Source organism: Protopterus annectens, chromosome 11.part0 (assembly GCF_019279795.1).
Source record: "Protopterus annectens isolate FY-2018-M chromosome 11.part0, PAN1.0, whole genome shotgun sequence".
NCBI lineage: Eukaryota > Metazoa > Chordata > Ceratodontiformes > Protopteridae > Protopterus > Protopterus annectens.
This window is the reverse complement of record NC_056745.1, coordinates 1,339,044,578-1,339,069,086: the sequence shown is the minus strand read 5'-3', so window position 1 is coordinate 1,339,069,086 and position 24,509 is coordinate 1,339,044,578. Positions and strand designations below refer to the sequence as shown.

At 44.9% G+C, this 24,509-nt stretch overlaps 1 protein-coding gene across 1 annotated transcript in view; it reads left to right on the top strand.

Moving 5' to 3' along the window:
* The window catches only part of SBF1 (SET binding factor 1), a gene marked incomplete in the record, with an annotated part of 3,250,730 nt that overhangs the window by 1,732,791 nt on the left and 1,493,430 nt on the right, over positions 1 to 24,509 (top strand). The window contains 1 exon segment of the mRNA XM_044088658.1: positions 22,003 to 22,262. Within this exon segment, the coding sequence (XP_043944593.1) occupies positions 22,003 to 22,262 (260 nt within the window).

Here is a 24,509-nt window from a genome sequence, read left to right as displayed (position 1 = left end):
ATTGTACTTGAATAACCAGCGTCTTAAACGCCTAGCACGGGAGATAGCGGTGAAGTTGGGTCCTTTGGATGAGCCACAAACTAAAAAGGCCAAGAAATCTCGGCCTGATCTACCAACTCCACCCTCTCTCAGACGTCCCTCCCTAGGCCGATGTAAGCCCAGAGGTCGTTCCAGAGTCAGTGGATACCACAGGGGAAGCCGTGAAGGAGTCTGCCAGCATGTCCAAGAGGGAAGTGCAAGCGTTTGATTCAGGCTAAACAAGGGAACCACTGCTCGTTATTTCCAAGGGTCCTCGGGGCATCATTCAAATCACTGTGCATGAGAATGTGCTTACTGACCTAGTCAAATATAGGCCAGTGTCTGGTCTTTCCACATTCCATCAAATGGAAACTCCCAGAAAGAAAAAAGTGGAGAGTAAACATGTGGCTCCTGTTCTGCCAGACCCCCTCCCAATTGGCAGGCTTTTTCCCCAAAGCCTTTTTAATGCCTTCATGACTCTGCACCAGTCCTTGCTTTCCTCTGTCCCTCTGCAGTCCTTTTCTCCCTCCACTGCATTCAAAAGGACAGCTGCAGATTCCTCCTCAGATGAGGAAGAGTCCTCTGATGTTGACTTACTGACCTATTTCACCCACATAGCTTCACCAGTAGAGTATGCCTCCCCAGGAGAGGAATCCAATGGTACAGACTCCCCAAGAGAGGATATTTCCTTTGGAGAAACTATCCAAAAAAAATGAAAATTTTTCAAATGGGACTGCCGCCAAGTCTCAGATATTCAAAAGCAGTATTGTTACCTTTTACAGATGGATTCTCCATCAACGTCTGCTATTCCCCAAGTCCTTCCTGCTTTCCTGGCTGCATTTGCTGCTGCTTCCAAGTGTCCACATTTGCAACCCCCTGCTTATAAGTGCCCAGAAATGTTCTATAAGCTACCTGAGGATGCTGAGTTTTTGTTTAAAGCTCCATCTGCAGACCCAGCTACCATTTCTATCTCAGCTGACAAGGCCTTCAAATTATTGCCCTCTACTTCCTTACTCCCCTCTGATAGAGTGAGCAAGGTTATGGAGAGACTGCTTCACCGGCCCTCAGGACAATTAATTACCAGACTCACATGGCCAAATACTCTCTGGGTCTCCTTGCTGATGATGGCAAATCTTCTGAGCTTCCAGATTCTCCTGCCAAGGCAAAAAAACATTCTTAACTTCCCTGCACAGGTTATGAGGCATTCCATCAAGTACAATTATAATATCTCTGCTAGAGTAACAGTCTCCGGATCAGTTTTAAGGAGATATTCTTGGCTCAGGTTACAACTCCTGCCTGATGACTTTAAGGCCAAACACGGTGCCCCTTTGGATATGGTAGCTCGGCTGCAGAACTATTCAAATCCTTACAGGAGAAAGGTAAAGAGCTGCAGGATCTTGAAGCATATCTTGGTTTCTCCTGTTCCCAGGTTTCAAAGGAACTATCCTACAAAGACATTCTTTATTAGGAAACTTGTCATGCCCCATTCTTCAGAAACCAGAAGAGGACCCTAGGAAACAAGCTTCTTCCAAATCTACCTCATCCAGTCCTGTTCAGAAACAGCCCTTTCAGTCCCAGTCTAAACCTGGTAGCCTATGACTAGCTGCTTCCAGGGCCATCTACTCCCCTGTCCCTTCATCTTTCTCTCTCTTGTGACTTGGAATTGGATCACCCAAGATTTTTGGGTCCTTTCTGTCATCCAGAGAGGATATTTCAAGGTTTGGGAAATTATCCCTCCTTCAGAGGCATCCTACTGCCATCAAAGCTCCAAATGGCCCTCTCCCCTCAGGTAATTTCAGATCTTCTTTCTCAGGGAACTATTCAAGAGGTCCCTTCTGCTCAACAAAGGAAAGGTTTCTACTTCAGGATGTTTTTGATTCCAAGGAAGGATGGCCACTGGAGACCCATTCTGGACCTTTCCCACTTAAACACCTTTCTGAAAGTCCCATCCTTTCAGATGCTGAATTTGCCCTCTCTTCTTCCTCTAATTCCTCCCTAAGCTTTCATGGTGTCATTGGACATCAGAGACGCTTATCTTCACATCCCCATCCACCCTCAGTTCAAGAAGTTTCTATGTTTTTCTGTGGCTTCCTCTCATTTTCAGTTATGTACTTTTGCCCTTGGGTCTCTCTACAGTACCAAGGGTCTTCACAAAATGCTTGGCTCCTGTCATAGCATTTTGCAGGCTGCAGTGAATTCAGATTTCCCCTTATTTAAACAGTCTACTTCTCCAAGCCCAATCACCAGACCTGCTTCAGGAGTCTTTCCTTCCCCATTTTCCTTCTAGAGAGTCTAGGCTTCACTATAAACTCCTCTCTGACCCCTTCACAAGGCCACATTTTTCTGGGCTGCAGGATCCAAACAAACAATTTGCTAGCTTCCCTACCCATGGAAAAGGTGCTGTTCCTCACCTCTTACTTCCAGAGCATTTTACCCCTCCCCTCTGACTGCCAGCGACTTCCTACACCTCCTGGGATTCATGTATCCTCATGTTCCTGTGGACCAAACTGCATATGAGAAAAATTCATTGGTTTCTAAAGGCTCTTTGGAAGCAGCACTGCCAACCCCTGTATTTCATGATTCCACTCCTACCAAGCATGAAAAAGGAGTTGGATTGGTGTATACTTCAGGTAACCATAAACCCTGGTCTCCCCGTAGAGCCCCCCTCCCTTTTCTAGAATTATTCATGGATGCTTCAGATACAGGCTGGGGTGCAATTCTATATTCCTGGAGGGTCAGAGATGTGTGGTCTCCCACACAGGCAAAGGAACATATCAACGCAAAAGAAATGAGAGCCCTGATTTTTGCCATGAAAATCTTCAAACCCAAGCTTATTCCAGGGGTGTTGAGGTGGTTCACAGACAACACCACTGTTACGTGGTACATCAGCAAGCAGGGGGGGAACGAACCCTTGCCTCCTGTGCAGACTTGGCCGTATATGCCTGGGAGTTAGCCCTTCAAAGTCAAGTCTCCCTTCAGACAGTTTACCTCCCCTTGGCTCACAATGTGGTGGCAGACACATTAAGCAGGTCCATGACCCAGTCCTTCGAATGGATGTTACACAGGGATGCGTTTCTGGACCTGATCCATTGTTGGGGCATGCCTCAGGTAGATCTCGTTGCCTGAATAGACAACTTCCAAAATTTTTCACCAGAGTTCCACACCCCTGGCATGGAAGGTGGATGCTCTATCATTTTCTTGGAATGGGATGGGATGTTTCTGTATGCATTCCCACCCCCTTGCCTCTCCTACAAAAGCTCCTACTGAAGATTCAGCAGGATCAACCAAAAATCTTGCTGGTGACTCCCTTTTGGCCAGTGCAGTACTTGTTACCCCTTCTCCTGCACCTTGCCAGGGGCAGTCATCACAAGTTATTCCAAGGGATGGATCTACTAACACAGGACAAGAGAACTTTGATACTTCTACAACTGTCAACTCTGAACCTGGCTCTGTGGGTTATAGGATTTTGATTCCCTTTAGACACCTGTTTTCAGAAGACGTGCTTCAAGTTCTGCAGGAGGTCAGAAAACCCATTATTAGGAAATCCTATGTTTCCAGATAGAAAAGGTTTTCCATCTGGTGTTGAAAGAAGGATCTACATCCACTGTTGGTGGATGTCCCGGTGGTTTTGTCCTATCTGTGTGAACTGATGAAAGGTGGCATATCCTACTCTTCAGTAAAGGCTCATCTTTCAGCTTTCTCAGCTTGTCTGCCTATGTCTTCTCCCTAGCCTTGAGGTTAGAGGTGAAGCCTTTCCTTAAAGGAGTCTTTCATATCTGACCACCAAGAAAAGCAGTTCCTCCTCCTTGGGATCTCAACTTTGTATTAGAGAAGTTTACATTGCCATCTTTTGAGCCAGCAAGCTCCTCTTCCCTGCTACATTGCACATGGAAAACAGTTTTGCTTGTGGCCGTTACATCTGCTAGAAGGGTTTCTGAGCTGCAAGCTTTGATGTGTAATCCCCCCTTCACAGTTTTCCACAGGGACAAGGTTTCCTTGCGTACCAACCCTTCCTTTATGCTCAAGGTGGTCAATGATTATCCCTTAACCAGTCTATCAATCTTCCCACCTTTTTTCCTTCCCGTCAGTCTAAAAGTGAAAGAATCCTACACTCTTTGGATGTGCACAGGCAACTCGGATACTACCTGGATAAAACCAAACGTATCCAGAAATCTGAGCACCTGTTTGTGTCCTACAACCCAAGGGCCCTGGGTCAGACAGTTTCCAAGCAAACTATTTCTTCTTGGATTTGACTCTCTCTCTTTGTTATTCAGCCAACAGTAAGATTGTTTCTTCTCCAATGAAAGCACACTCCACTAGAGCAGTTTCCACTTCTGGGGCCTTCTTTAAAGGCTTGGACACTTACTCTATCCTGGAGGAAGCTACCTGGTCCTCTGTTTATACCTTCACCAAACATTATATACTAGATGTCATCTCCAAATCCAGGGCTGCTTTTGCTAGGGCAATTCTACATGGCTTTGTAGAAAAAGCATCTGCTCCTCCACCCCCCCCAGCTTTCCCAAGCATGAGCTTTGGTATTCTCCCATATGTGATGAATACTGCAGCATATGAATAGAAGGACATAGAATAGCTGTGTAAAATCTTACCATAACCATAGATGTCCTTCTCTTCTGTATGCTGCAGTGTTGCTAACCCCATCTGCCTTCCCCCTGATGCTTGCCTATCTTTCCTGGTGTTATGTTTTTCACCTAGGCTCAGGCTGGTGCTTGGCGGCATTCATTTCTGAGGTTGGTGAGTGCTGACGTCCCTTTATGACTGACGTACTAGAGAGGGATGTGCGGCATCACAAGTACCTAGCAGTAGTATCTAGTCTTTTGTATACTGGCCGGATGCACAAGTTAGCCAGAGGCGAACTCCCATGTGTAATGAATACTGCAGCATGTAGAGGAGAAGGACATTTATGGTTATGATAACATTTTACACAACTATTCTTTCCATGGTGAAAACAATGTATTTAATTCTCCATGACTCAAAAATAAGCTGTTCAGTGTAAAGGAGAGAGATCAGTGGTGACAAATCTCATTTGAAGTCTCCTGCAAAAATGGCATAACTCTTGGGAGATGGGCTGGTACTAGCTAAATCAATGACTTAAAGGAATAAAGACTTGGTGATCTAGGTTAAATTAACAGGCCCATGCTGTCACAGTTGTCAGAACACGTGAGTGGAAGTGAGGTACTGATCACCAGTCTGCCAATCCTGAGAGGAGTGCTTGGTTATAAGCCTGCTGTTAGGCAGCTAATGGACAGAGGCCATGATCATTAGCTCCGGCATACACAGGACTGTTGGGAGGTAACTGATCCCTAGAAACAGTGTTCTCACCCTTGATTAGAACACAGAGTGCATCGAGGATGCATGTCAGCATGGAGTTTTCATGTTGCAGGAACTCCTGTCGTGTTGACCCCCAAGCACCTGAAAAACCCAAAACAGCCACAAACATTAGCCTGCCAGCATCCAGCTCTTATCTCACTGCCTGGACATAGTATGCAGTTACTAAACACTGTTCCACCTGGAAGGACTGACCTCCCTAAAGGTTTATGTGGGGTGGTAAGACCAGGCACCACACAGGAAAGTGTGTGTCATTGGAATGCCATCCATGGCTTGATGATCACAATGATAAGGTTAAGGGAAGAAAAAAAAAGAATGAGCTGGTGCTCGGACAGTCCACCCCCTGCTTGATCAAAGGAAAGATCAGAAATGACTATCCTCTTGTTGATTAGAATTTGTTGACTCCAGTGGGATCTGAGGGACTGCTGAATCCTTCTCACATGGAGTGTGATCACAGAAATCAGCATGGTGGTTAAGACCTTTCTCAACCCATTGGTTTGGAATCTGACAATGTAAATGTGAGCAACCAAAGAGGTGATAAAGGAAGGTAATGATGTCCTTCTGTTCATATGCTGCAGTATCCATAACATGAGGGAGTCTGCCACCGGCTGACTCGTATGTCCGACCGTAACAGGAAAAAGCAAGCAAAATCTGAGGGTAATGCTACTCATAAATGCTAGAAGTCTAAACCTCAAAGTGCACTCACTCGAGGCACTCCTTAAAATGGAGAACATTGACATCTGTGCAGTGACAGTGACCTGGTTCAAGGCTCCAGAGAACACCCCTGCATTACCAGGCTATAATTCATACCACACCTTTCGGCCACCTAACTTGGACCGAAGCACTAAAGGCGGAGGCGTGTCCATATTCATTAAGGATATCCACACCTCCAGGCTAGTTGCTCAGCATAATGCATCTGAGATTATCCAAGTGCAACTAACTCTGGGCAAGACCGCAATGCAAATTGTAGCTTACTACAGATCCCCCACCATGCCCCAGGATTCCCACTCCTCATTTCTTGAGACACTGGAAAATATTAGGGTACAACCTAACACCCTAATAGTGGGCAATTTCAACTACCCCACCATTAACTGGGAAAACTACTCATGTACCATCTCTTGTGCTCAACATTTTCTGGAATTCATAAATTCCAATGCCTTGGATCAACTTATTCACACCCCCACCAGGGGAAGCAATATCCTAGACCTGGTCATTACCAACATGGGCAACCGGTGTTTCACACCAGAGGTCTGTCCCTCGTTGGTCAGATCTGACCATAAGCAAATCACCCTAGACATCCACATCCCAGCACCACCCCCCATTAGGGAAACCACCGTAAAAAAATTCTCCAAAGCCAACTTCACGCTTCTAAAGACAGAAGTGGCAAACTTCACGACACCCATGCTGACGGACAATTGAGATACGATTGCTGAATCCTATACAGTTGCACTTTGTAAGCACTTACACGAGTGCATGGATCATGCAATCCCTAACAGACCCAAGATGCTATCCGCCAAAAAAAGGAAGCCAATCTGGTGGTCCCCTGCTATAAACATACTCTACAACAGAAGAAAGAAACTGTTGCAAAAAAAAGAGGAAAATCCCATGATTGGAGGAACTCCGTGATCAGCCTCAGTAAGAAGCTGAGATCCCTCATAAAATCCTCCAAAGCTAGTTACGAAAACAAAATCGCCACTGATTCTAAAGACAACCACAAAGCATTCTATAGCTATGTCAAGAATCACAATGGCAACACTCAGATCTGCTCTGAGTTACAGCACAATGGCACTAAATATACAGAACCAACTGATATTGCCAACATCCTGGCAGATAGGTTCATTGGTAACTTTACCCCTCTCTCATCCCCTAAAGGGCTCATCTCTATACCGGAAGAATGCAAAGTACCTGTAATCACGGCTGCACAGGTAAAAAAACACACTCTTCAAAGCCAAGTACACAGCATCCATGGGACCTGATAACATCCCAGGCTGCATTCTACATGAGCTACAGAATGAACTGACACCCCACCTAAGTACCATGTTCAGTCATAGCCTCACCTCAGGCTTTGTGCCCACTGAATGGCGCACAGCAATGGTTATCCCACTCCACAAAGGGGGAGCCACCACAGACCCCGGGAACTACCGCCCCATTAGCCTGACGAGCCTGGTCTGCAAGGCTATGGAGCATATCATCATGGAACTTATAAACAATGACATTGGTAATCTCCAAACTCTGGATTCTACCCAGTTCGGATTTGTAAAAGGCAGATCATGTCTCCTAAACCTGATAGACTTTTTTGAAGCAGTCACCAAAGCTGTAGATGAGAGTAAGGTGGTACACACAGCCTATGTAGATCTCACCAAGGCTTTCAGCACCATCCCCCACTCTGAAATTATAGACAAACTCACTAAACTAGGTATAAATCCCTGTCACAAGATGGGTTGCCAACTGGCTCACTGACCGAACCCACACTGTGAAAAGTAGCAGACTCTCAATCCAACTTCAGACCTGTGACAAGTGGAGTACCACAGGGTTCAGTCCTCGGTACTCTCCTGTTTTGTATCTACTTCTCTGAAGTACAGGCTAACACAGAAGGCCTTTGGCTAACAAAGTTCGCAGATGGCTGCAAACTAGGAGCCATAATCAAATCTAATGATGTGGATATCCTACAAAAGGGCCTCACTGAGACAGATGCCTGGTGTCAAAGCCAAGGCCTCAAGCTCAATGCCAAAAAGTGCATTGTCATCCCTTTTGGTAAAAACTCTGTACCCATGAACTACCACATAGGCGGTAGTCTACTTAACACCGAAAGTGTGATGAGACCTTGGGACACAGGTGGACAGTAGTCTCTCCTTTGATAATCACATCGCCACAGTAGTCAGGAAAGCCTTCTACATGGCACACCTCATCACAAAAGGTTTCTTATCCAGGAAAAAAGAGGTCATTGTTCCCCTCTACTCGTCACTCATTAGACCCCTTATGGAGTACAAACGTCCCTTTTGGTATGTACCTCACAAGACATCTACAGCAACTGGAAAGGCCTCAGAAATACCTTACAAAGAGGATTACCAGCCTCAAACAGATGCTCTGCGCAGATCGTCTCAAAAAACTCCAGCTTTACTCTGTTGCATATCGCCTACTCAGAGGCAATCTCTGCCTAACATACAAAGCTGTGTCAAACCCAGAACTGTTGGACATGCTCCACGTAAAGAAATCCCAATCCCTCTGAGCTACACGCTCTAGGGACCTAAACCTTGTCACCACAATAAACAGAACATGCTGGAGGGATAGATTCCTGTCTCAGAGACTTCCCATACTTTCGAACAAACTACCTATCTATATCAAACAAACCTCCTCATTAGCACTCTTCAAGAAAAATCTTGATGATTGGATGGGAGATAGGAAATTCACCCCAGGGATCACTTCTGTGGCTCTGCTTGACAGGGGCACAGGAAAATAATTTTCTTGGGTGGCAAAAGCCAGGGTACCATTTGACTAGGCTTATATAGGCCCTAGGGCCAATAGCCTAGTACCTACCTATGAACCTATACAAAAGTCTAAAGCTACTGTGAGGTACATGTAACACTGCACATCACAACATACTTCTGCCATAGAGACATCGGGTATAAAGTGGATGTCAGCACATACCAACCTCATAACTTTTCTGCAGCCTGTTCGATCGTCTGCTCCAGCCATTGCTCGTCAGTCAAGTTGCGAACTGTGGTTCAGATAAGTACCCCGTTGGGGTTTTTTCTTGGCTACTGTATTTGGCTGTGATTCATGTCAGCTAGGGCAAGTGTCAGTGTGGAAGGCAGATTCCACATAAAGATGCTCACGACCTTTGCTTGTTTTGCCTAGGCCCAGACCATAACCTTACCACCTGTGCTATCTGTAAGGCCTTTGTACCCAAAATCCTCTGCAGCCGTTTAGCTTCCCTGAAACTATATCTTAAGAATCAACACCTTAAGCATCTCATGCATGATATGGAGGCGGCTTTGGGCCCTTCAGACGAGCCGCAACCTAAAAAGGCCAAGAAGCCATGGCCTGATGTACCTGCCGCTCCCTCGGATCAGGACGTCCCTCCTGAGGCAGTGTGGGCTGGAGGCCGTCCCTATGTCGGTAGATGTTCGTTTGACTGGTACAGCAGTGGAGGCTGGAAAGGAGCTTACCAGCATGCCTGCAAGGAATTTCCAGGAGTCCACCTCGGGCGTGGGGGGGCACGGCTTTTTATTACTGAAGGCCCATGTGGCATCACTCAGATCATCATGCGGGAGGATGTTCCTACTGACATTGCAGAGTGCAGGCAGACGTCTGGCCCATCCACCTTCCACCACATGGAGGTTCCAAAAAAGAAAAAGCTTAAGACTAAACATATTTCTCCTGCCCTCCAGGAACAAACACTGGATTGGTAGGCCTTCTCCCAAGGTCTATTCAATGCCTTTATTGCTTTTCAACAGACCTCGGCTCCCTCTGTCCCTTCTGCCTTTCCTCCCTCTACTCTCTTAAAGAGGACATCTGAGGAGATTTCCTCAGATGAGGAGGAATCATCAGAAGACGAACCCTTGGCTTATTCAGCGCAAATCTCTCCCCATTTGGGTTATGCCTCACTAGAAGAGGAATCTAGTGGTATGGATTCTCCTGGGGAAGATTCCCCTGGGGAAGTTATCGCCTTTGGGGAAACTATCTTGAAGCGAGAGTTCAAGTGGGACTGTTGCCAGGTATCTCACATTCAAAAAATGTACTATGACCTCTCACACATGGATTCCCCGTCTCCATCTGCTAATACCCCCTGTTCTGCTGGCCTTCTTAGATGCCTTTGCAGCTGCTTCAAAGTGCCGTGATTCCCAGCCTCCAGCTCCCTAGTGATAGATAAGTAGACAGATTTTATAAGGTTCCTGAGGACTCAGAATTCCTCTTAAAATGCCATTCAGCAGACCCTACTGCCATTTCAATGTCTGCAGACGAAGCATCCAAATTGATGCCTTCTGCTTCCTTGCTTCCCTCAGATAAGGAGAGCAAAGTGATGTAGATGTTAGGGGAAAAGATATGTACCTCTGCTACTCTGGCCTTCAGGGCAATTAATTATCAAACTCCTATGGCCAAATATTCCTTAGCCCTTTTATCAGATGCTGGAAAGCTTCTATCTGAGCTCCCTGATTATCCCACCAAGGCTAAGCTCTCTCCTATTCTTAACTCCTTGGCCCAGGTTACCAGGCACTCCATTAAGTGCAGTTTTGATGCTGTGCGAGGCCTCGGCAAGGGTAGTTGCATCTGGATCTGTCCTGAGGAGGTGTTCATGGCTTAGGTTCCAACCTTTGCCTGATGATATTAAAGCAAAAATCACAGATGCCCCTCTGGACAAAAAGGCCTTGTTTGGTACCTTCGCTGCAGAACTTTTTCAATCTTTACAAGAAAAGGGCAAGGAGCTGCAAGATCTAAAACATATCTTGGTTTCCCCATCCCCTGGTTTCAGCGGAATTATCCTACCAAAACCACCTTTGTCAGAAAACCGTCCAGGCCACACTCTTCCAAATGTAAGAGAGACCCTAGGAAACAACTGCCATCTAAATCTGCCTCGTCTACTCCTACCCAGAAACAGCCCTTTCAGGCTAAGCCAGGTAGTCTGTGACTACCCGCCTCCAGGCCCATTAATTCCTTTGTTGCTTCACCTCTCTTTCTCTCTCTGCTTGGAATCAGATAACCCAGGATTCCTGGGTCCTATCCATCATCAGGCAAGGATATTTCAAGGTGTGGAAAACACTTCCCTCCTTCAGGGGAGTCCCACAACCTCCAAAGGAACAATAGGAATATTTCCCCCAGGTCATATGTAGCCTGCTTTCCCAAGGTACTTTCAGGAAGTCCCACCCTGCCAAGTTGGAAAAGGATTTTACTTCAGGATGTTCCTGGTACCCAAGAAGGATGGTCCTTGGAGGCCCATTCTAGATCTTTCCCACCTAAATACCTTTCTGAGGGTTCCAACCTTTCATATGCTAACATGACACACCTTTCTTCCTCTCATTCTTCCCTAGGCCTTTATGGTGTCATTAGACATCAAAGATGCCCACCTTCATATCCCCATTCACCTTCGGTTCAGGAAATTTCTTTGCTTTTCTATTGCTTCCTCACATTTTCAGTTATGTGCTTTGCTTATTAGACTGTCTGGGTCTATGTCAATTATTCGAATGCTTAAAATGTCGAACGTTATATGGTCGAGACCATATGTTTGACATTTCAAGTGTTCGAAGATTGACTTATAATGGCACCGTACAGTGCAGAATGGGAGAATTTCCCTTTTCTGCACTGAAGTGCGGTCTCGGAGTTGGTATATTTAGGGGGGGGGGGTGCAGGGGGATTGCCCCCCCTGCTCGCACTGTTAGTGTATGTTTTTCTTTTTTTTTTATTTGATACTCAAACTTCCAAGTCTCAACCATATGGTATTCGATATTTTGGAAGTTCGAATATTTGACGTAGACCCGACTGTATACGGCTGTGAGGGTCTTCACAAAATGCTTAGCTCCTGTCATAGCTTACTGCAGACTACAGGGCATACAGATCTTCCCTTACCTAGATCACATACTCCTCCAGGCCCCATCTCCAGACACCGTTCAGGAGAATCTCTCCTTCACAGTCTCTCGCCTGGAGAGTTTAGGGTTCACAATCAGCTGTCAGAAATCTGCTCTGATTCCATCCCAAGACTGCATTTTCCTGGGCTGCAGGATTCAAAGCGACAGGATGCTGTCCTACGTACCCCCAGAAAAAGTTCTGTCCCTAACTCCTGGACCTCTTGCTCCTCCAATCCCTGACTGCCAGGGAGTTTCTTCTCCTCTTGGGGTTCATGGCTTCCATTATCCCCATGCTCCCTTTAGCAAAGTTAAACACAAGAAAATTACAGCGGTTCTTGAGGACAGTTTGGATGCAACACTCTCATTTTCTGGACGTTGTTATGCCACTCCTACCTTGCTTGAAAAAGAAGTAAATCTGTTGGATACTTAAGATTGCAATGATCCCAGGTGTAAACTTACAGACACCTCTCACCACTCAGAAGCTGTACACGGATGCTTCAGACTTAGGATGGGGAATAGCACTGGAATCCTGGAAGGTCAGAAATGTCTGGTCTCCAGGCCAAACAAGGGAGCACATCAATAAAAAGGAGATGAGGGCCTTGATTTTCACCCTCCAAATCTTCAAGCCTATGCTTTCACTTGGTGTCCTAAGGTGGTTCATAGACAATACCAAGGTCCTCTAGTATGTCAGTAAACAGGGAGGGACAAAGTATTCTCTCCTGTGCAGACTGGCTTTGCAGGCCTGGGAGTTGGCTTTGCAGAGTCAGATCTCCCTTCAGACTGTCTATATCCCCTTGACTCAGCATTTTGTGGCAGACACACTCAGCAGGTCCATGACTCAATCCCATGAATGGATGTTACACAGGGATGTGTTTTTGGACATGATCCATCAATGGGTTATACCTCAGATAGATCTCTTTGCCTCCCCCATGAACAGACAACTTCCCAAATTTTGTGCCAAGGTCCCACATCCCTTGGCATGGAAGATGTGCATTCTTTCTTTCTTTCTTTCTCTTGGAAGGGGATATTTCTGTATGCATTCCCTCCATTCCCACTTCTCCAAATGGTCCTGCTGAAAATCCAGTGGTAGCAACCAAAAGTCTTGCTGGTAACCCCCTTTTGGCGAAGACTGCTTTGGTTCATCCTCTGACATTTAGCCAAGGGCAGTCACCACATATTACCCCACAGAATGGACCTACTCACACAGGAGAGGGGAACTGTAGTACACCCACAGATATCAACTCTAAATCTGACTCTATGGGTGATAGGGTTTTGATTCCCTTCACCCACCTTTTCTCTGAAGACATACTTCAAGATGCTCTTCGTGTTTCACTGTTGCAGTCATCACAATTGGGTTATCTGCTTGGGTAGCCCTCAGTCGGCCCAACTTCCAGAGTTTTAAGATTTCTGCATCGATATTGTCGCTTCTTCTATGACATCAGGTTATCAGGGTTATAAAACAGGCAGCTGACACCATTACATCAGTCTTGCAGAGGAGCCCGAAGCAGAAGCAGTTCACAAGTGCCAGTCAGCCACTACCTGAAATTTTAATTTTTTGAGTTTCAAACCTGAAGTCTTCTAAAGCTAAGTACCCCATTGGGATCCTTTCTTCTTGCTCTAACCAGTGTCAGAAAAATTTAACAATTGTGTTGCCTGTGGAAAGCAAATACCTTAACGAGATTTTCATTCTTACTGCATCACCTGTTTAGGCCCAGACCACAACGTCCCTCACTGTCAGTTTTGTGCCTTGTTTAACGCCCAAACCATTCGTCGTCGGGCAATCTTTGTCGCTAAATTCTTTTGCTCTCGTTCTCCGTATTCTGAAATGGCTTTGATAAGCTATCCGACTACCGATCTTCCAAAAAAAATTTAAAAAGTAAAGATAAAGACAGACTGCATAGGTCCAAAACTGCCGATGACGCTTCCGTTAAGCTAGTTGCCAGTCTGCCGGTACTCAGTGAGGTTCCTTTGCAGCCCCTGATGCCTGCTTGTACAGATTTGCAGGCCTCTGCTGAGATGCATTCAGAGTCCAGTATGCCGCAAGATGCTTCTTTGACTATGGAAATTGCGGATGTCTCTACCTTGGATGGGTCTGGAGCCGCTGTGCAGGCACCGGCCTCTGAGGGTGTATTCCGACCCACCAATATTCAAATTCAACCAACAACTTCGTTTTTAGCTAAAACTACCAATTTTCTTAGGCCCAGAGTACGCACTACACCTAGAAAACTGACGACCAAAGCACATGCTCAAGCTCCCATGTCTCAAAAACAAATGCTTAGAATGGCTGAAGACCGTATTACCCTAATTAGGGGAAGCCAGCCTTCCCCTGCTAAGAGAGAAAGAATTGAGTTTCATTCTGATTCTACAGACCAGGAGTCTGATGACTCTGACCCTTCTGATTATCAGGCCATGCCCATATCAATCTATGAGGATTCAGATGCAGAGGAATCCATTCCCTCTGCCTCCCCTCCAGAGGATTTTTCTTTTGGTGAAACCTTGCATACTTGGGAATGCCAGGACTACCTTCAGTCCAAAAAGAGACTCTGAGAATTTTTAGAGTTGCCTCAGCACAGGCCTCTTGCTATACCCCCTGTTCTGGATGTTGTAGATGATGTCTTCATGGAATCCAGTCTTAATCCAGACACTTTACACCCGGCCCCTAGAAAACCTGACAGGTACTACAGAGTACCTGATTCTCACAAATTTCTCTTCAAGAATCCTACTGCGGATCCAGAGACCATTTCCCAGGGATCTAAAAGTATTAAGGCTACTACAGCCAAAAACCCTACCCCTTCAGACAGGGATTCCAGAGCTTTAGACAGATGGGTAAGAAGGTATATACCTCTGCAACTCTTGCCATCAGGCGATTGAATTGCCAGTTTCACATGTTGAAGTACCAGCAACATATTATGGAAGTAATTAAACAAAAAATGGGGTTTCTTCCAGATTGTGCAGAAAATAAAGATGTCCAAGAGTTAATGCATTCTGGAAACCAAGTTAGTAAGCATACTTTGCAGTGTGGCTTTGATGCCCTTGAAGCATCTTGCAGGGCTGCAGTCACTGGTTCTGTACTGAGAAGTTATGCTTGGCTGAAGAAACAAACATTGCCAGATCATGTCAAATCAATATTATTAGACACTCCTTTAAATAAGACTGTTTGTTTGGCACCAAAGCAGAAGAGGTTCTTAAAAAGATGGAAGAAAAAGCTAAATGTATGCAAACTGTAAAAGAATTCTTACAAGTGCAGCCACCGAGATTCAGTAGGCATTGGCCTTCTAAAAACTGGTCTTTCCCAGCCCCCTTCCAGGCTTTCTCAGACCAAACTCAGGGGAAACAGGCCACTCAGACTACAGTCTCAGGGTATGCAGAGATCTAAACAATAGAGTGCCCCCACCCCAAAAACAGGGAGTGGTAAGCCGCCCCCTTATGGAAAAAGCTCACAGTGACTTTTCAATTAATCATTCCCAGCCCTGTCCAATTACTTGTGCCCCTAGGAGGAAAACTTGCCCTTCATGCAAAAAACTGGATGTCCATTACTCAGGACTGATGGGTCCTAAACATTGTATCCCAGGGGTACAGATTCTACTTCCATTCACTGCCATCCCCAAGCGGGTTTCCAGACCTTCCTCCAAACCAGTGAGCAGAGGCTCAAAAGCAAGTAATTTCCCTGGTCAATATCAGAGCTATTTCAACCTGTTCCGGTAGAACAAAGGGGACAGGGTTTCTACTCCAGACTTTTCCTGGTGCCCAGAAAAGAGGGCTCTTGGCGCCCAATCCTGGATCTATCAATTCTCAACATCTTTCTGGTGGTCCCAAAATTCAAGATGCTTACCCTGCAACAGCTTCTCCCTATGCTAGCCAAGGATGCCTGGCTAGTCACTCTAGACTTAAAAGAAGTTTATCTGTACATCCCCATAAGGGAGTCATGCAGGAAATATCTACGCTTCAGGACAGGCTCTATGCACTATCAGTTCTCTGTAGTTCACCTTGGCTTATCTGCTGTACCCAGAGTATTCACAAAGTGCCTGGCTCCAACCATTGCATATTGCAGGCAGAGAAATATCCAAATTTTCCCATACTTGGACGATTGCCTGATTCAGGCGGACAGTCGGGAACTGCTACTTCAGCACCTGGCATTTGTAAAAAGCCTTCTTACTTCATTGGGGTACACCATCAACGAAAAGAAATCACAACTGGTTCCCAGTCAAAAGATTGTATTCCTGGAGCAAGCTTGGACACAACGTCCCAGATGGCATTTCTCACTCCAGAAAAACAGGTCTGTCTGACCAACTACTTCAAACAAATGGCTACCAGAACCCTGCTATCTGCAAGGAAAATACTGCAAGCCCTAGGGTTCATGGCCTCATGTGTTCTGCTAATTCCATATGCAAGACTGCATATGAGGAAACTTCAGTGGTACTTAAAAAGTCTCTGGTGCCAACATTCTCAGGACCTGGAAACAATCATTCCAATCATAACTTGTCTAAGGGCAGAGTTCATTTGGTGAGCAGAAGCATGCAACCACAACAAGATACTGCCTTTCACTCAACCCCTCACCACACAAACCCTGACAACAGACATATCAGACTATGCATGGGGGGCTCACATGGCAGGTAAATGCATTCAGGGCCACTGGAGCCCAGGCCAAATTTTCCTGCACATCAATCAAAAAGAGATGCTAGCTGTACAGAATGCTCTGACAGCCTTCAAATACCTACATCTTCCAGGACAGCTGCTGATAAAAACAGACACCACCACAGTTATGTGGTACATAAGTAGGGGGTACCATTCTTACCCACTCTGCAGGTTAGCCATGGCCCTGAGCAACCAAGTGCATCTACAAGCTCAGTTCCTGCCAGGCAAACAAAATTCACTGTCAGACAACTTAAGCAGAAATTTCCTAGACCCACACGAGTGGAAATTGGAGCCCAACACTTTCAACCTTCTAATCCAGAGGTGGGGGACACCAGAGGTGCACCTCTTTGCCTCCCCTGAGAACCACCAGTTGAGCAAATTCTGCACCAGGAACCCTCACAGCAGAGCCTGGAAGGTGGCTGCCCTATCCTTCCAATGGGAAAACCTCTCAGTTTATGCCTTCCCCCTCTTCCCCTCCTCTTAAAAGCACTACTCAAGATCAAACAGGACAGGCCAAGGGCAATTCTTATTGCCCCAGACTGGCCACGTTAGCACTGGTACCCACTCTTACTCAGTCTAACAACAGTGCCACTCTGGCACCTTCACCAGACTCCTACCCTGCTGTCCCAGCAGGAGGGACAGATTTTGCATCCACAGTTGCAAACCCTAAACCTTGCAGCCTGGCTTATCCCTTGAATACACCACCAGCAACCCTCAGCAAACAGGTGCTGGACATCATTCTTGAAGCCAGAAGGCCTAGTACTAGGAAATCCTATGCTGAAAAGTGGAAATGATATTGTTCTTGGAATCAGTCTCAAGGAAAGGACACAGCAGTGCCCTCCTTACCTCTAATCCTGGATTACCTAGCAGAGCTACTTCACAGAGGCCTATCCTTCTCCTCCATTAAGATTCATGCCTCTGCCATCTCCACTCATTATAATACTGAGCCACCTCTGTTTTCTCACCCTCTCATCAAACAGTTCCAGAGAGGGGCTGACAACTTAAGGCCCCCTAGGAGAGCACCCACCCCTGCCTGAGACCTTAACTTTGTATTGGAAAAGCTCACGCTTCCCCATTTTGAACCTGCTGCTTCAGCAGAGTTAAAATTCCCCTCTTGGAAAACAGCCTTGTTTTTAGCCATAACTTCAGCAAGAAGTGTGTCTGAGTTACAGGCACTAATGGCTGTGGAACCCTTCATTATTTTCCATGCTGACAGGGTTTCCCTCAGGACTAACCCGTCCTTTACGCCTAAGGTGGTGTCCAGTGTGGCTCTAAACCAATCCATCCATTTGCCAACCTTCTTCCCTAATCCTCAAAGTAAAGGGGAAATGATCCTGCACTCCTTGAACATACACAGACAGCTCAGGTTCTACCTTGACAGGACTAAACCTTTCAAAAAATCTGACCAGCTGCTAGTCAGATTTGCTACAGGGGCAGAGGGCAAGGCCATTTCAAAACAAACCATTTCCAAATGGATAGCACACTGCATCCGTTCCTGCTAGAAGCACCATGGACAACCTACTCCACAGGGGATCAGACCACATTCCACTAGGGCTACTTCCACCTCTACAGCATTTCTCAGGAGAGTCCCTACCGAGGACATTCTGGAAGCTGCAACCTGGAGTTCTGTACACACCCTTACCAACCATTACCACTTACCTATTTTTTTCTAAATCCAGAGCTGGATTTTGCTACAGCAGTCTTATAAGGCCTGCTAGCCAGCCCTAACACTTCCTGACTGCCTCCACCCTTCCTCAGCTTTGGGAATCAACCCAGGTATGATGGCTGCAACAGTGAAACACGAAGAACATAGTACAGAAGTGTACACTTACCATAAATGTAGATGTTCGAGTGTATTCACTGTTGCAGTCCTGGTTTCCCTCCCTCCAGTCCCCTGGTTTTCTCTATCCTTTCTACCCCTCCTCTCTATGGCCATTTTTACTGGCAGTGGTATTTACTTTTTACTGGTGGTGTTCCCCACCATATGCTAGCTTCCTATTTGGGGGCTCCTGACATTTGGGGCAGGACAAACTGATGTAATGGCATCGGCTGTCGTTTTATACCCCCGACGACCGGACGTCATGGAAGAAACGACAGCATCTGATGCAGAAATCCCAAGACTCTGGTATTCGGGCCGAATGAGGGCTACCCGCAGGCAGATAACCCAAGTGTGATGACTGCAACAGTGAATATACTCGAACATCTACATTTATGGTAAGTGTACACAACTGTACTTTCTGCAGGAGGCCAGAAAACCCACAAGAAGGAAATCCTGCGTTTCCAAATGGAAGAGGTTTTCCATCTGGTGTCTCAAAAAGGACTTACAGCCATGTCCCAATGGTCATGTCCTATCTGTGTGAATTAATGAAGAGTGGGCTGTCTTACTCCTCAATTAAAGCCCATCTTTCTGCTATCTCTGCATGTCTGTCAATGTCTCCCCCTTTAGCTTCCAGGTTGGAAGTTAAACTCTTCTTAAAAGGCATCCTTCACATCAGACCACCAAGGAAACCAGTTCCTCCTCCTTGGAATCTCAATTTTGTGCTAGAAAAAGTTACCCTAGCCCCCTTTGAGACAGCAAGTTCCTCTTCTTTGCACCATTGCACCTGGAAAACTGTTCTTGTGGCCATTACTTCTGCCAGAAGGGTATCTGAGTTGCAAACCCTGTTGTCTTCCTCCCCCCTTCACAATCTTTCATAGGGATAGGGTTTCCTTACTTTGTAATCCATCTTTTATGCCTAAGGTAGTTAATTAGTTGTCTTTCGATCAGTCTATCAACCTTCCAACCTTTCTCCATTCTCCTCAATCCTCCAGTGAGAGGATTCTGCACACCTTAGACTTACATAGGCAACTCGGATACTATTTGAACAAAACCAGACCTATTCATAAGGCTGAATGCCCATTTGTTTCCTATCACCCAAGGGCCCTGGGTCAACCTGTTTCCAAGCAGACTATCTCCTCCTGGATTTCAAAAGCTATTTCCTTCCGTTATATTGCCAATGGAAAGAATCCTTGACAGGGGTCTAGGGAAGTAAATATTGTGGAAAGAAATAGCCAGGGAATTGTTATGGCTAGGCTTGTACAGGCCCTAGGACCGATAGCCTAGTACCAACCTATGAGCTCCTATCTGGTTAGGGCACATTCCACTAGGGCAGTATCTTCCTCTGGAGCTTTTTTAAAGGGTTGGACACTTGTTCTTGTTCTATCATGGAGACAGTTACCTGGTCTCTTCTCTTCATACCTTCATTAAACACTATAAACTAGATGTCATTTCCACGTCCAGGGATGGTTTTGCCAACTCTATTTTGCATGGTTTTGTGGAGAATGCTTCTGCTCCTCCACCCAGTTCTTCCTCTGAATGAGGGTTGGTGCGCTCCCTCATGTTATGGATACTGCAGCATATGAATAGAAGGACATAGTGTAGTTGTGTAATATCTTACCATAACCATAGATGTCTTTCTGTTTTATATGTTGCAGGATTACTCCCCCCCCCCTTCCCCTGATGATGCTTGGCCTCTGATGGTATGTTTTCCCTTCACCTATGATCAGGCTGGTGCTGTTCGCGGTATTCATTTCTGAGGTTGGGAAGTGCTGTTGTCCACTTTATATCTGACATTTCATTATGGCCAGTGTACGTTGCTGATATGTGGCGTCACACGTACCTCACAGTAGCTTTAGACTTTTGTATGCTGGCCGGACGTACGAATCAACTGGTGGCAGCCACCCTCATGTTATGGATACTGCAGCATATAGAAGAGAAGAACTTCTATGGTTATGGTAAGATTTTACATAACTATTCTTTGAGTAGTACCCATTGTGAAGTTCAGAGTAATGATGTTGATACTCATCTTTTGAAGGAAGCTAACTGTTATGTCAAAACTGAGCATTAACTTCTGCCTGTATGGTGTGGTTATCAGCCCGTTGTTTAAGGATGGGAAAACTTATTCTGTTTGTCTTCAGTGTTGTGTGTGTATTTACCAGGTTCAAATACAGTTGGTGTGTTAAGATGGACCTGTTCTGTACTAAATCTGCTTTTCTGAGAAGTTACCAGTTTGTAAGACAGTCCCTGAGACATGTGTTGTTCATACTTTTCAACTCCTCAGCCCATGCAGTTCAGTCTATTTTACCTAGCATAGTGATGGCAAGGTAGTAAACAAGCAGACTTTTTCATGGTTGTCTCATAGCATCAAATGAGGCAAACTGATTCTGACCCAGTTAGGTCTCACTGTATTAGAGGACTACCATCTCTGGGGCTTGTTTGAAAGTGGTTTAATTTCATGACATCATAGCAATGACATCTTTGTCCAAGCCAGCGTATTTTTAATAAAACATTGCAAACTTGGCATCTATTCCAGGACCAGAACATCTTGTGATGTGGTAGTCCTTATAAGGCCTGCTAGCTTATATTCTCATACCCTTATTCATTTAAAATATATTGGAATCACTCGTGAAATAAACAAGGGTCTGCTGTCTGAGATTGAAGAAGATCGTTTGTTATACAACTCTTCCCACAATTTTAGGTCTTCTGCTGCATCTTGACCAAAACCCCCAAAACATCCCAGCTCATTCCTCTATGAATATTCTAGAATGCACAGTACATTTGGACTTCAGGTGCATGCTTCATTCTATACTGGCCATTAGTTTTGTCTGCAAGAAAGAACCAAAGTAAGATTGCAGAGTCCTTCCAGATCTGTTATGCAGCTGTTGAAGGTTGCCAGCTAATCTTCCCATTGGTTGAATGTTCAAAAGATGAGTAAAGACATTTGCAGTCAGGTGTTCTATAAGATTTAGAGTTGATGTTGGAGCTGCATACCATTCCTTACTTATGCAGCTGGGTAAAATGCTCATTTGTTTGATTTTTTGCAGTCATTTTACTGTATACAGGCAAGACCTGTTGAATTCCTCAGACAGGTCTCATTCTTTTTGCACAGATTTGTATTCTTATTGTAGAAAAAAGACCTGAGATTGTTCAAATGTGAATAAGTTTGGTCCTATAATCCTCTGGCTTGTTTGGAAGATCAGTGCTAATACTTTATTCTGCTTGACCTGCTCCCTATTTTACCATCCACTGGTCATGATATGAAACTGAAAAGTTGTTTGGAGTGTGCAGTTATATCGGACTCTCTTCCCATAAGTCTATACTGTTCTCCCAAGTTGTACTGAGAGAGTCCTTGGTAAATTCCATTTTCAGCAATATTCTCCTCTGGCCCAATATTGAAAGAGGGGTGTAAGGCTGAAAAGATAGTATGAAGTCCATGTCTTCTGTTTCATATTTGTAGATACCCTCTCTGATTAAGAACAAGACAAATAGTCTCCCAAATTAGGCTAATTGGTTGTAATAGCAGAGAAGGGGATCCCGGTTACATTAAAAGGAGTTGAGTCACATCTGAAATTTGTTAACATGATTGCAGTGTGATTGACTTTTTTCCATTTTAACTGGTAGGAAAGCTGTGATGACCTGGAGAAAGGCAAGTCAGCCTTGGAGATTGCATCTGAGCAGCGGAGGTTGTGGCCCACTTTGAGCAAGGAGAAACAGACAGAACTAATTCAGAAAGAGGAGAGCATTGTATTTAGTCAAGCCATTCACTATGCCAACCGCATGAGCTACCTATTGCTACCTCTTGATACCAGCAAGAATCGCTTGCTGCGTACTGCAGGGTTGGGGGACCTGGAGAGTGTCAGTAACAGCTTTGTAACCAACAGGTACGTGTTGACTGTATGACTGATATGACTTAAGTTGCAGGACAGAGCCGAGTAAGTGGTATAAAATGTCTGGCTTCACTTTGAGTTACATTTTCAAATAAAAAGGTCAGTCTGTCTATGCAAAAACATATATATATACTTTAAAATTACATCAGGTAAAATATTGTAGAAAAGTATTTCTGATGAGATAAATGACAAAGTCGTGTGACTGAGAGTATTTTTTATTACATGAAGCCATTTATTTATACTGTTATTTAGTGTTAGCCATGTAAGTGAACTTGTCCTTTAAGGATCAATTTCACCTCTAATTCAGGGTTCAAGAACATGAGCAATTTGCTGTTTGGGCTCTGGGTCATCATGACAGTTTGCTGTTAATATCTTGTCTAGCTTACTAAATTAGATGGTGCTCTTGAGTTAAAAAAAAAAAAAAAAAAAAAAAAAAGCTCTTAGTCACGTTTCTTCACAGTCTTTTGTACCGTATCCCTCTTTCTCATGACTGCACTAATTTGTTAAACTCATACTGTTTCTCTTACACCCCACTACTAACTACAGTTCCTCCTCTGTCCATTTATACTCCTGCTTATTTCCATAATTTCTCTTTTCATATAGCTCATCATAAATTTTTAAGGTACATTACTACTTACTCTCTAAATTATTACTAACCCCAAAATATCCTAGTTATACCTTTTCCTGTAGCCATCATGCTATAAATACATTGTGTTATTCTATTTTATTTTTCTATTCAGTAATTAGCCAACATATGTTAATTTCTCTTTTTTTTGTTAAATTGCTGTGTTCATGTAATAAATATGTTAAGTTCATATACAGATCTTTTACCTTGCAATTATAAATGTGCATCATGTGTGACTTAAATGTGGGGCTTTTCTTCACGGACCTTCGCTGAAAATGGATTTTGCCCAGTCAGGCTTTTCCCAGTAAGCAAAAACAATTTTAAAAGTGATAAAAAAAAAAAAAACATCAGAAATTTTGCTGTGTATCTCTCCTTTTACTCTCTTTTGTCTCATTTAGAATCCACATGGGTAGTGACATGGAAACAGCAGGCACAAAAGGGGGGCAGGACCTTTCCAGCCTCAGTTCTTTAATGCTTTCTACATACTGTTGTCTTGTATAGACTGAATATTTGGAACTCTCCTTGATGCGGCATTGACTGAATTCATCTTCCCCACCAGTCACAACTTGACATTTGTTGCAAGGTCTTTTACACAAGCTGTGATACACAGGACAGTAAGTTCCTTGAGCCCACTAGTTCTTTTTTATTACTGGCATAGTTCAGGTCTCAGTCCTTACTGTTGACCTTGAAATACATTCCTAAACACCATTGTACTGCATGTCTATATGGCCATCACATTACCAGCCAAAACCTGCACTAACACTGCTTTTACTGTCTCTGGAGGGAAGATGTGTCGACATATGTCTCAAGTGCCAGTAATTTAGTCCTACCACTCCGAGACAAAAGCAGAAGAAGCTTGTCCTGTTGTATACACAGAAAGATAGCTATCCAGAGCTGTCAGCAAAGTAGACTGGCATTACATTCTTCCCATGGTCTCGAGCACTAGAAACATGACCAAAAGAAAAAAAAAACTGTTGCACAGGTCAGGGCATGTACCTTCTGAAGGAAAGTCTGGTGTTCAGCCACCACCCCCGACTCTTTGCAGATGCTGGGCTCATCCTTAGCTAGCAAGTGTTTAAGCCTACACCTGTTCTCCCGTTTGACAGAAAGTAGGGAGGGGCAGGAAGGGGAATGCACCTAGCTCTCACCATAGGTTGCACACCTGGGGATCTTGCATCATTCAGTCTCCAGATGACCATGTGTATGAGACTGAGTGGTCCCTTGAGTTATCCAGTCATGAATCAATGATACTCAGGTCTGAAGAATCCCTTCCTGGGGCTGCCCCTCTCCCCCCTCAGTTTCTTTTGGGTTGACAGTTCCTAGTTGAGTCTGGTCCATCAGATCATCCCATGCTAGAGTTAGCATCTTAGGAGGCAGACATCAAACAGGTGTTTGCCATCTTCTGGGAGGTTGATTCACTGGTGTGAGATTAGGCTGTTAAGGAGTTCGATGCCAGTACCTTGAGCGGTGCAGGCCTCTCCCCAGCACAAATGCACACTGCCTTTGACTAGCACTTGACTGAGTGCAAGTTTGGAGTCCCTTGAAACTTGGTACCAGTCATAAAAATGTTTGCCTTCATATTATGTAAGATGCATGCTTCTCCCACATGTACTGGG